Consider the following 13,057-nt stretch of genomic DNA (forward strand, 5'->3'; position numbering starts at 1 on the left):
CGGCTGTGTAGGGGCGTGTCCGGGGCATGCGTAGTGCCGCCGGGGTTGAGCGCTCCCTCAGAGCGGCGGCGGCGGTTAACGGAGCTGGGTGGCGTGAGGTGAGGTGAGGCGGCCCGCTCCTCGGTCGCCATTTCGGCCCTTTCCCCACGTGAAGCGGGGACTGCACGCGATACGGGCTGCCTTTCGATCTGCCGGTACCGTTGGAAGCCCCGGGTTCCCTGCATGGCGGCTGGGTGCCGGTGGCCTGTGCTCTGCTGGGACCGGCGGGGCGGGAGGGCGCTGAGCTGGGAGGAAACGGCTCCGTCCCGTAAACGCAGCTGTTGGTGTTGAACTAGAATTCGTGCAGACTTAGTGTTCGGATGGTTTTATGAGTGTAACTGGTTGCTTTTCCTTTGCTGTGCCGTTGTGCTGGGTGTCTGTGTGCTTAGTGGGATGTTGCTTAGTGCCTTTGGTGTGCAGCCCAGTGCCCCGGCACCTCACTTGTATTATCTGACTGGCCCTGTGTGCACAGGGCTCTGTGGTGAATGGGTTATGAACGCAATTGGACCATCGGCTCGTTGTGTTTTATAAAAGTGGGGTTTCTTATGGCAATCTGGTGGTGAGGTCCTGGAACAGGCTGCCCAGGGAGGTTGTGGATGCCCCGTCCTTGGAGGTGTTCAAGGCCAGGTTGGACGGGGCCCTGGGCAACCTGATCTAGTAAATGTGTATGTTTGGTGGCCCTGCCAGGCAGGGGGGTTGGAACTACGTGGTCCTTGAGGTCCCTTCCAACCCGGGTCATTCTGTGATTCTGTAATCTCCAGCTGTGAGGACCTGGACGAGGGCCCTTAATCAGGATACTTAGGCGGAGGATGGATCATAGTGATTGCGGAAGATTTATTTTTAATGGGCTAAAGTTACGAGCATTTCATATCTCTTGTCTTGCTCATAAGTTCTCCAAGACAGAACCACTTGTATAGGAGCTACATGGAAGGCTTCTGAAAAGGCTGTCTTGAAAATGAGGCAAGCCTCCAAAATTGAATGAATGTGTGACCTGCTGTGGACGTGGCAGACACAGTATAGGATGTGATAATTGCTATTTCTCATAGGTGTGCATACGGAGCAAGGTATTGGTAGCTTGAATTATTTCCTAATATGTAAGTCTATAGAAGATGCTTTTAAATGACTGTGGGATCTTGTATCTTTCTCACATAGAATCAAAACCATTTCATATTCCTGTTTGCAACACACCCCGAGAGCAAGGAATGACAGAGTAAACAACAAAGTATAGGTTTGGGGCTCATTCCTTTCTAATTTGGGATGTTCACATTCATTTAAACCATACTTAAAACTAGACTGAGCTTTATACCAACAGTCTTCTGCAGTAAATTATAGTGATGATTCTTAAGCAAACAGGCCCTGAGCTGTACACTGCTCCTCTGTAACCACTCTATTGCTTTTCAAAGCCTTTATATGCTTTGAGGTCAGTGTCTAAATGTAGAATTGCTTACATGCTTGTGTCTTTCAGCACTGAGGATTTGTACTTGTTAATGCTTTTACTCTATGCCTTATTGACCATCACAGAATGTGCAAATAATCTGGTAACCTCTAGAAAGCGTTTAATAAGTTTGAAATCCTTCCTGAGTGGAAGATATATAGACTTCTGTACTGAAGTTAGGAAAAAAACACTGCAGGCTGATCAGGAAGAGTGAAAAATGAGAATTTATACAAAGTAACCATAATCATTTCTTGTGTTAATGTGTCTCGTCAGTAGGTTGTAGTCAAAGAAAACATGGCAGATCCTTGGCAAGAATGTATGGATTATGCAGTTACACTAGCAAAGAAAGCTGGGGAGGTAAGTATAAACCATTTATAGCTAGTAATGTTATTTATTGAGGCTGGTATGTGTGTAGCTTTTGAATGAACTTTGGTGTTGGATATTCTTCTGAGGAGTATTAAGAAAGGGAAAGAATTAGCACAGTTGTTAAAGAGCTGTTTCAAGATTGGAGTGTCTTTGTTTGTTAGTGTAATAGGAAACTTGACATCTCTCTTTGGAATGAGAGTCTAATAAAAACCAAGGAATATATTTTGTCCCTTAAATTTCATTTTATGATTATTTTGGAGTAATTGTAAATGATGGGTATTTGTTTTTCCCCTTAAATTTGTTTCCCTTATTTTTTGCATACCTGAAAACTGTTGGCTGTTGTTCATTGGAACACTGTTAGTTGGCTTTACACAGTGGCTTGTTGGCACTTCGTGCCATGCTGTTTTTTCTTTCTGAAGAATGCTTTACATCTGCAAATAAGAAATATCTCTCACAGTGAGAGATACATGAAACTTTAAAGTTTCATGATCTAAGATCTCCTGTCTGATGGACGAAAGACTCAACATGAGCCAGCAGTGCGCTCTGGCAGCCCGGAAAGCAAATGGGATCCTGGGCTCCATCAGGAGAGGGGTGGTCAGCAGGGATAGGGAGGTGATTGTCCCTCTCTACTTGGCTCTTGTGAGGCCCCATCTGGAGTACTGTGTCCAGGTGTGGAGCCCTTAGTACAAGAAAGACATGGAGATTTTGGAAAGGGTCCAGAGGAGGGTCACGAAAATGATCAGGGGGCTGGAGCATCTCCCCTATGAGGACAGGCTGAGGGAGTTGGGTTTGTTCAGCCTACAGAAGAGAAGATTGCGGGGTGACCTCATTGCAGCCTTTCAGTACCTGAAGGGAACCTACACCCAGGAGGGGAGTAAACTCTTGGAAAGGGCTGACAATAGCAGGACTAGGGGAAATGGTTTTAAGTTAAAAGAGGGAAGATTTAGGTTGGATGTTAGGGGGAAGTTCTTCACTAGGAGAGTGGTTAGGCCCTGGAACAGGCTGCCCAGGGAGGTTGTGGATGCCCCGTCCTTGGAGGTGTTCAAGGGCAGGTTGGACAGGGCCCTGGGCAACCTGATCTAGTAAAGGTGTATGTTTGGTGGCCCTGCCAGGCAGGGGGGTTGCAACTACATGATCCTTGAGGTCCCTTCCAACCCGGGTAATTCTGTGATTCTGTGATCTCTTGAAAGAGCTTTTCTGTCTTAACAAAGGCTCGTCATAGGAGCTGTTAATGAAGGTTCATTTATTCACTGTAGTTTTGCTTGGTACAGCTGTCTGTAGCTTGAGAAGATGGCACGTGTGATAATGCTGTCCCCAGAGCTGCAAAATGGCAAAACATTGTTCCTGCAATGACCTCATTACATTCTTCCCTGAAAAAACTTTCTGAGTAAACTAATAATTTGTGCTGTGAGGCATGCGTTCTTATTCAAGCTGATGCTGCCAGTTTTAAGACTGTAAATGTAAGATCTGGCTAAAAATGCATCACATAAGCTCAGTCCTGAATATGTTTGTTTATTAGTTTATAAATTTAGCACAACAGAGCTCGGTGTCATGCACCATTGTATCGGTCATGTAGATGTTTGTGCTGAGTAGGGATTGGAGAAGGATGTAGGGGTGAGCTCCTGCAATTAAATGGAGATTTTGCCACTGTTTGTCTTTCTGTTATATATATGCAGTATAGAAAATAGCAGTAAAAATGATGCCCTGTGATGCTCAGATTTCCTGAGATAACTAATTATTTCCATGCTGTTAATGAAGAAAGCTTCCCCCCCCCCCCCCCCCCTTTTGTTAACAGATAATCCGTGGAGCACTCAAAGAAGAAAAATCCATTATGATTAAAAGTTCCCCAGTAGATCTAGTGACTGAAACTGATCAGAAAGTGGAGAACTTCATTATCTCCTTGATAAAAGAAAAGTATCCTTCTCACAGGTATAGTTCCTAAAATAACTGGATGCTAAATGTTTTGTATATTGTAGGTTGTATGAACTAACATATCTTCTCTGCCTAGGCTGTATGGCTAATGTGGCAATGTGTGCCTATGGCAAGTCTCATACTGTGTAAGAGCCTTGAAAATAGACTGACCTTTCTGCTTCTGCATAACTGAAAGTTTGTTATACAAAATACTGACTTCTTTGTTTCATGTGTTTGTATAAAAAAAATTTCTTCTTGAAGGGTAAGTTGTATTAAATTGCTGTCTTTCCAATTTTGACATGAGGCTCAAGTTTAGTAAAGTTTTCTAAACAAGATTTGCTAAATTTTCATGCCTTTTCTTGGAGATTTTCTTACAGCAATGCATATATTGCTACGATAACTTAATAAATAGGCATAAATTTAGAAGAACTCAAGTGATGCTAAATGTCAGTAACCTAACCAAATCGGTGTAAGCATCCAGATGTAAATAACAACCTCGGAAGAAAGAAGTTTCTGGTATTGACAAACAGTTTAGAATATTTCAACTTATATTAGGTAATTTATAGTGTTTAGAATGCTGAATTCCAGTGAGGGATAATAAAGCATTTTTTCCCCCAACATTTGTGCTGTTTTCTGACATCATAAATTTCAGCACAAGCTTGGGCAGGTGCAGTTGGTGCTTTCCAGCTTTTCTCATCTTTTCGCATATAATTATTGGTGGTATGGAAACCCGTATCTCGCTTCAAGAACTTAAGTTTCAAGGACATTATTGTAGTTCAGAATGTTTAAACAGTTTCTTTGTATCTTTTAAATATGTTTCCCACTGCAGCTTTATTGGAGAAGAATCGGTTGCAGCTGGAGGGGGCAGCATTTTGACGGATAACCCCACGTGGATTATAGACCCTATTGATGGAACTACCAACTTCGTACACAGGTCCACCTTTCACTTTTTGTGTTAGCAACTTCAACTGCTTAACATTCTGCACTTCCTGGAAAGTACAGCTTTTTCTCTTCTAAATTGCTTTAAAGGAGAATTTGTTAATAGTTACGAACTGTTGAAATTTAATGAGACACTGGATAATTTAAATTGTTATTTTAGTGTTTCTGTAACTTTTACAGTAGTCTTGCCATAACCATGAACATATATTTCTTCAAAGGCTTTTACTATGTGTGGTCAGCAGCCTTGAAAAGCATATTGAGTCAGAATTAGAAGCTGCACCTTCAGAGAGGTTTTGGTGAAAGGCAGTAACAGCTCCAAGCACTGATTTCCAGCAGCTTTCAAATCTGATCTATGAGCTCCTACAGTGAAAGAAAATGAAATTATCACAAGTGACTGCCTAGTGGGTGTTTTGTATGTTGAGAAGGGGGCTTTCAGGGTAATGACGACTGACTGTTCCCTCATCTTTGAAACACGCACATTGACCTTGGTGAGCTTTCTTGAATGTTCTTGAATTCCATTTTCAAATGACTGTTTCTGTGTGGGCCACATCTTTAAATAGCTGCTGTATCCTGATAATTAACGTGGATAAAAAGCCACAAGAAAAGAACATGTTCTGCTAAATTTACCGACTTAAATCTGTAAGGAAGGCAGGGGAGATGACTAACTTCTGATGAGGCTGTTTTGGCCAGACTGTTTGTTCCTTCTGAGAAAGGTTAGTGGTATGGGGGCCTGCTTGTATTCTTTGGCTATAAAAATGACAGTCCCCAAGCCCAAAGGTAACATTCATCATCATAGTATCACAGTCTCGTGCGGGTTGGAAGGGACCTTAGAGATCATCGAGTCCAACCCCCAGAATTCGAGCCTCCTGTGTAGCAGAGCGGCACTTCTACCACTTGCGCCACAGGGGGGATTTGAACCCAGGCCTCCGGTGTTGCAACGCAGCATTCCTACCACTGCACCACCAGGGCACCATCCTAGCTTCCGTGGGTGGAAAAGTTTGTATTTGCCATGGTAAATGGTGTTGTTGGGTGTATTTTCATAGTTAACTGCACAAATTCCAGAAAAAAAGTATTATTTCCTATATACTCCACGTTTCTTTTTTGGGTATATAATGCATATGCGTGAAAGTTGTTTTTGTTAAGAATAATCATGGTAACAAAAATTTTGGTATCTTCACATTAGCAAAATGTTTTTTTTTGTAGGTTTCCCTTTGTGGCAGTTTCAATTGGCTTTGTTGTAAACAAAAAGGTATATTTTTCATTACTTAATATTTAATCAAGCAAAACCAATCAGTTTCTTGTTGCTAGTTTTTATTAAGATTTGTATTTTCACAGTAAATAGGAAGAAAGAGAAAGACTAGAAACTTCAAGGTATATTTCCTTTCCCTTGCAGATAGAGTTTGGAATTGTGTATAGCTGTGTTGAAGACAAGATGTACACTGCCAGAAAAGGAAAAGGGGCATTTTGCAATGGGCAGAAACTGAAAGTGTCAGGCCAAGAAGGTAAGTGGAACAACACAGTTGTGTTTTTTTTTAATAATTTCATTTGCTTTACGAGTGGTGCATCAATACTTTTGGACTTGGATGTATTCCTGTTTCTTAGCACACTGTTTGCTTACAAACACAAGCTTTTTGGCCATGAATTATTCAGATTTGAGAAACAGTTATGTTCTCTTTGATGCTCTAACATGCTTGTGATCTTTGCATGATCTGCACTTGCTTATTCCTTATGTGTGTTGGTTTTTTTTTTTAAATTGTATTCCCTGTAAGTCTGTAATCCCTCTGTTCTTTGGGAGTCATAAATCTCTTGAACAATTCAACTTTGTCCAGCTGTCAACTTTGTGCAGGGTTTAAATTCCTATCACTCTTCCTAACCCTAATGTACTCACCTATTAAAGTCCTCACTTAAAGTGGAGTGCCTTTAAAGTTCTGAGAGCTTATCTAATTTTTCTAACAATGCTTTTTCTTAGTAATGGCATCAATTTATGTATATATAAAATTGAACCATCTTATGCTATATTGACTTCATTTCATATTGTCTTGCCATTATGCCTAGAATAAAGGATTTTTATATATCCAGTACGTGTAGTATTAATATTTAAATGGCTTTTATTCTTTTGTGTAAAAATGCAATGGAGTAAACTCTGCTTGAATTTATCTTAAGCTTAATAACAGTAGTTAGGTATGTAAGTTGTACTGTTGGAGAAAAGAGATTTTATTTCTTTTTCAGACATTACAAAATCCCTTCTAGTGACAGAATTGGGATCAAATCGTGATCCAGAGACTATAAAAATCGTTCTTTCTAACATGGAAAGACTCCTCAGTATTCCTATTCATGGGTAAGATGCTGCTTATTTTTGGTATTTACTGGTAGTGTTCCATAAGATCATTTTTAGGACAGATCACTTTCATATTATATTTTGAAAGTGGGACATAAATGTTACTGTGTAGTAGCTGTCTGCGGAGAAACTGTATTTACACTTTTTGAGACTGAGATGTAGTTAAGAAGACAGTAACAAATCAGATAGTATTGAAAGTTAAAGCATGTTGGGGTTTGTTTACCTAGTTTTGGTTTTTTCTAAGGAAATATGATTGGAGATGCTATGTTAGATTAAAGCAGCTGTTACATTTCTTATTTCTGTGTAGTAACCAAAGTCATTTTTATTTTCTAATATAGAAGGTGATCAACTTTTGTCCTTTCCTCTTTTGGTGCTTCGCAAATACTTTTAAGTTGTCCAAATAATTGACTCTTAGCTCAGTGTGTTCCTCGTTTCTTCTCATCTAGGTGACCCGAAACCTGCATTTCCCCAAAGCATTTTCTTTATTTAAAGCTGGTTTCAGTGAACAGATTTCTGTAGTTCAGTCTGCTTATGTTTCTAATCTAAAAGTAGTTCTAGTTTTATGCTGAGGTTCTCAAGGTTCTTGTTTGGACATTTAACACTTAGTTTGTATTTCCAGAAAGCCTTCCAATCTCATTGAGGAATATACGCTGCTATAAGTTATGAAAGCATAAAGTGTTTCCTCACTTCAAGTTTAGTGTTTTGTGTGTAAAAAGTAAATAGAGCTTGAAGTTGGTTTAAGTTGCTTCTTGCTGTAAATTAGCTGCTATCAGTTATAATGTAATGCAAGTTTTACTGATAATTGAAATAATTACTTATATAAGTTACTTATTAATTACATCAACATTTCCAAAAGAAGGTGAAATTTGTAACACAAAGAAGATTTTGATTAAGTTATCCAGGCTGGTTTGCCACTATGTGATTTATTTTTTATGATGATTGCTGTTGTTTTGGGTTTTTTTGCAAGCCAGAAATGTTTGTTGAGCTTCCTCTGAGAAAGGGAACTAATTGTCTTTTCAGTATTGATAAGTGCACGTTGTATTTGAAGTCTTGTATTCAGAAAGCAAAGTAGAATATTTGTTGTTGTTTCATGGGTAAGTGATAAAATTTTAGGGCTTGGAAGGGACCTCTGGAGAACATCTAGTCCAGCCCCCTACTAAAGCAGGTTCCTTACAGAAGGTTGCACAGGAAAGCATCCAGACAGGTTTTGAGTATCTCCAGAGAGAAGACTCCACAGCCTCTCTGGACAGCCTGTGCCAGTGCTCTGTCACGTTCAAAATCAAGAATTTTTTCTCATATTCATAGGGGAATTTCCTGTGTTTCAACATGTTCTTGCTGCTTCTTGTCCTATCACTGGGCACCTCATCCCCTTGACTCTAGCCCATCAGATTTTTATAAGCATTAGTAGGATCCCTTGTCAGTCTTCTCCAAGCTGAACAGTCCCAGGTCTCTCAGTCTCTCCTCATAAGGGAGTGTTCCAGGATTCTAATCATCTTTGTAGCCCTCTGCTAGACTGTCTGTGGCAGTTGCTCATCTTTCTTAAACTGGGGAGCCCAGAACTGGACACAGTACTCCTGATGTGGCCTCACTAGGGCTGGGGAGAGGGGGAGGCTCACCTCCCTCGAATGTGCTCTTTAATGCACCGCAGGGTACCACTGACCTTCTTGGCCATAAGGGCACACTGCTGGTTCACAGTCAACTTGCTGTCCACCAAGACACGCAGGTCTTTCTTTGCAGAGCTCCTCGTCCAGCCAATCAGCCCTGAACCTATACTAACGCTGTTATTCCTCTGAGCATGCAAGACTCTCCACTTGCCCTTGTTTGAACCTTGTCAGGTCCCTCTCTACCCAACTCTTCTACCTGTCTAGGTCTCACAGCCTTCTGATATGTCAGCCATTCCTCCCAGCTGTCTTCCATTGTGTATATTTTTTTTCTAGGCTGAGAGGTTATGCAATATTTATTTTCTTTCTAAAGCCACTTTTAAAATTGGAATTTATAAATATTATTTCTGGGAATTTGTTATGCACACAGCTTCAAGCTATTTAGAAGAAGTAAATGGGAATGAAGTTATGCACATTTGTCTCACTGCAGCATTCCATCTTGTTTGCTCTAGCTCAGCTCATTTTACATGTGATGCTTTTGTGTTCTTTGCCATGTGCACATACCTTGTGACTTCCTTACAAACTGTTCTTAGCCAAAAAACAACTGTCTTCTCTAGGATTAGAGCCGTTGGTACAGCAGCTGTGAACATGTGCCTTGTGGCAGCGGGTGGAGCTGATGCCTATTATGAAATGGGGATTCACTGCTGGGATATGGCAGGGGCTGGAATCATTATCACTGAAGCAGGCGGTGTACTCCTGGATGTATCAGGTAAGCATAGGAAAATGCATGACATTCCTTTGTCATTTTAATTAGCTGAAAAGAGAATGCATGGAGGTTATTACTACTAGACAGAATTAACATCCTGTTAATATATGGATTCAGTTGTCTTATAACTTAATAAGAGCATACCACTTTTTAACCCATTTGGCTGAGCACCAAAAAAGAACTAAAAATAAAATTAAAAAGGCAATAAACACATGTTGAGAAGAATTGAAATGTAGTTCATGTGTTGCATAAACCTGTTAAATGTTTTTTTTTCCAGTGGCAGAATGTGGTCCAGAATCATCACATGTCCTTTTTTTGTTAATGCTCATTTTCTTATCAACATTTAATTTCTTTTTTCAGCTACAAGCTATTTAACTTGCTTGCTTTTATTTCTAGGTGGACCATTTGATTTGATGTCTCGGAGAATAATTGCAGCAAGCAGTCGACCTATTGCAGAGAGAATAGCCAAAGCACTTCAGATAATTCCTCTGAAAAGAGATGATGCAACTGACTGAATACCAAAGCTGCACCTTCAACATAACAGTTACCTGATGGTTCTCTGTCTCATGTGGTGATTGTTCTACACCTGGCACCTGATTAAAAAAAAGAAAATAGATTGTGTTCTTGCAGTACTGGATAGCTTATGGTGTGACTGTGAAGTAGTGTTTTGAGATTGGACCAAGATCTAAGCAGGCTTTTATTGTCAAGTATTCTGTTTAGCATTAAAAACACATTCTATTCGCTTCCTTTTATAGATCTACAACTGCTGTTTTGAAGCTTTATACTACACTGTAAGATATAGCATAAAACCCTTTGTTTAGTTACATAATAACAAAACAGATTCACCTGCTCAACACCACATAATTGCATCTGACCAGAAGCTGAAGGCAGTACTGTTTATCCAGTTTTTCTCTCCTTTTCTCTCCTGCCTGTTGTTTCTCTTTCAGTGTCATTGGCATATCAGTGTCCTTAACTTGTTAGGGTTTTTCTAGAAGCAGTTTGTGTGTTTCCAATGTTTGTTTTTAATTGCTTGTAGTTTGGGATCTAATTCAAAGCCTTCTTTAGTTACCTGTCTTTGGTTTTCTGGTCATGGTTCTACCTTTTTTACATTAGATAAACACACTTTTGCTTTTTATGTGGCCAGTACTCTTGCATATTTATTACACTTGCAGAAATACTAATTACTGTGCTGGGAAAACGTGGTTTTTTTTTTCCCAGGAATAAGTTCTGAGCATGCTTCCTCTTGACAGATGGACTTGCTCCAAATCAAGACTGAAGTATGACTTAAATTTGTCCTGTCAGTTGGAATTATCAGCTTGTATGTATTGGGTTCTCACTCATTATTTGGAACTGTAATAACCATTAATCTTGTTGGAGTTTCTCCATGGTGAATTTATTTCAGAACCTAAGGAATAATTAAAGTCTGAGCTGGCAAAAAATAAGCCAGTAGTCCAGGCTTCTAACATAATTCTCTGTAAGTTATAAAAGCAATGGCTGACTGAGTTCAGCTTTCCATTGTGTTATGTTGTGTATAGGCACAAAAGAAAACATGTTTCTAAACCTGAATGTTTATAAATCTAAGAAATAACAGTAATCTAATGCATTAAGTGTATAGCTCTAAGCTTATAAAACTATACTGTTCTTTGCATCTTTGTATTTAAAAGTATCAGTCTACTGAGCAAACAGTGAATGCACTTTAAGAAAAAACCTTAATTTTGATAAGTTTTCAACCTGATTTTTCTGTGTCTGAGGTCTCCAAAAGAAGGTTGTCTTATAGAGATTGTTTAGTTAAATAACAGCGGTATTTTGGAAAACCTGACTTCTTGGTCCATTCCAACTATTTTTATTTTGGACAGTGATCTCTCTTGGAAGTTCCAGCAGATCTCGTATGTAATTTTGAACCTTTAATATCAGTCGGTTTGGTTTTTTTGCAAATTTGCTGAAACGTTGTATTTGAAATTGTGTCTGATGCCAGATGATTGACATTCATGATCAGCAGCTCCCGATATTCATAGGTCTTTGTCAAGAAATGAGACCTAATTTTACTTCTCAAGTTGCCATTTGACATGGATAGGAACTGTTTGGCTATTCCACTGTAACTTTATTGCTGTTAATGATTTGGGATCATTGTTATTTCTCAAGTATGACTGTTGTACCATTTCTCTGGCTTTTATAGAACAAACCCCGCATAACCTTTTTTTAAAACTGATTAATTTGTGAAATGGAGACATAGATTAAAAAAAATAATAATGAGGTGAGAGAACGTGTTCAAAATTAATGGGTCCTGAAGCAGCTGCTGCTTCAGGTGCGCTTTCCTGTTTAATCACAGTATCATTAATGTTAGAAAAGATGTCTGAGATCACCTAGGCCAATGGCCCACCTACCAGCAATGTTGTCTGCTAAACCACATCCCTTAGTACTGCATCTACCTTAAACACCTCCAGTTATGATCACTCCACTACTCTTCCCTGAGTGACCTGTTACAATGTGTAACCTCTCTCTGAGGAGAAAAAAATATATAGACATAGATCATGGTAGATCATAAACTGTTATGCCTCCACAGAAATAGTGCAGATATATACACAGCCCAGTGATTGCAGCCTTTCAATACCTGAAGGGAACTTACACCCAGGAGGGAGTAAACTCTTCGAAAGAGCTGACAATAGCAGGACACGGGGAAATGGTTTTAAGTTAAAAGAGGGAAGATTTAGGTTGGATGTTAGGGGGAAGTTCTTCACTAGGAGAGTGGTTAGGCCCTTGAACAGGCTGCCCAGGGAGGTTGTGGATGCCCCGTCCTTGGAGGTGTTCAAGACCAGGTTGGACGGGGCCCTGGGCAACCTGATCTAGTAAAGGTGTATGTTTGGTGGCCCTGCCAGGCAGGGGGGTTGGAACTACATGATCCTTGAGGTCCCTTCCAACCCGGGTCATTCTGTGATTCTGTGATTTATAGAAAAAGTACTTCAGCAGCTTCCCATGAGATCATAGTATGTTAATTACATCAGTGCTCAGAACTCCAACCTTACAGAGCACTTTCCTTACTGTTTGTGAGGCCCATCAGCTGGTTGAAACACACAGCTTTCTCACCCTTAGCTTTCTGAACACTCTGTGGAGAATTTATGGAGCATCATTTCACGTATTTACTTTATTAACTTAATTAACTTTCTTACTATTCGCGTTGTAGGTTTTGTTGTTGTTCTTAACTCTGGAAGCTTCTAGGAATTCTCTGTTTTCTTTTTAACTTCAGTTTTCCTTTCAGGGAAGCTCAGCTTCTTCAGTGTCTTCACAGGAGGGTGCTATAGCCCTCTGATGATCTTTCTGGCCCTCCTATGGACCTGTTCTGACAGCTCCATGCCTTTCTTGTGCTGGGGGTCTCAAAGCTGGACTCAGAAGCAGAATAGAGAGGAACCATTGCTTCCCCCAGCCTACTTGTCACGCTTCTTTTGTTGTGACCCAGGATATACCTGGCTTTTTGAACTGGTAGTGCACACTGCTGGCTCATACTCGGTTCTTTATTCAACAACGACCCCGAGTCCTCAGCTGGGGTACTCTGTGTACACACTGCCCAACTTGCACTTGTGCTTGAGACTGTCCTTGCACTTGGCCTCACTGAACTTCATGAGGTTCTCATGGGTTCACTTGTGAAGCCTATCGGAGTCCCTCTT

At 40.3% G+C, this 13,057-nt stretch overlaps 1 protein-coding gene across 11 annotated transcripts; it reads left to right on the top strand.

The window, feature by feature from the left end:
- The first annotated feature begins 59 nt into the window (after nucleotides 1–59).
- On the top strand, nucleotides 60–11,653 carry IMPA1 (inositol monophosphatase 1). Of its 11 annotated transcripts, none has more exons than XM_015855844.3 (9): nucleotides 60–194; nucleotides 1,748–1,831; nucleotides 3,636–3,769; nucleotides 4,581–4,685; nucleotides 5,894–5,939; nucleotides 6,084–6,192; nucleotides 6,920–7,028; nucleotides 9,247–9,398; nucleotides 9,792–11,653. In XM_015855844.3, the coding sequence occupies exons 2-9, from the start codon at nucleotides 1,769–1,771 to the stop codon at nucleotides 9,908–9,910; spliced, it is 837 nt and encodes a 278-aa protein (XP_015711330.1). In that variant the 5' UTR covers nucleotides 60–194; nucleotides 1,748–1,768; the 3' UTR covers nucleotides 9,911–11,653. The 11 variants fall into 11 exon arrangements, with proteins under 11 accessions (XP_015711330.1, XP_015711331.1, XP_015711326.2 ...); XM_015855845.3 differs by having other exon boundaries at nucleotides 1,751–1,831; XM_015855840.3 differs by having other exon boundaries at nucleotides 60–103.
- Nucleotides 11,654–13,057: the final 1,404 nt, after the last annotated feature.

The sequence above is a fragment of the Coturnix japonica genome, chromosome 2 (assembly GCF_054131305.1).
Source record: "Coturnix japonica strain WE chromosome 2, WE-NBRP24, whole genome shotgun sequence".
In the NCBI taxonomy this organism is placed as follows: domain Eukaryota; kingdom Metazoa; phylum Chordata; class Aves; order Galliformes; family Phasianidae; genus Coturnix; species Coturnix japonica.

What these genes read in the sequence shown, in the direction of transcription:
- IMPA1 (XM_015855844.3), top strand. Translation starts at nt 1,769, where the DNA reads ATGGCAGATCCTTGGCAAGAATGTATGGATTATGCAGTTACACTAGCA. An exon ending in CTCAGTATTCCTATTCATGG is followed by an intron (nt 7,029 to 9,246) that starts GTAAGATGCTGC and finishes TGTCTTCTCTAG; the next exon opens with GATTAGAGCCGTTGGTACAG. An exon ending in TGTACTCCTGGATGTATCAG is followed by an intron (nt 9,399 to 9,791) that starts GTAAGCATAGGA and finishes TTTTATTTCTAG; the next exon opens with GTGGACCATTTGATTTGATG.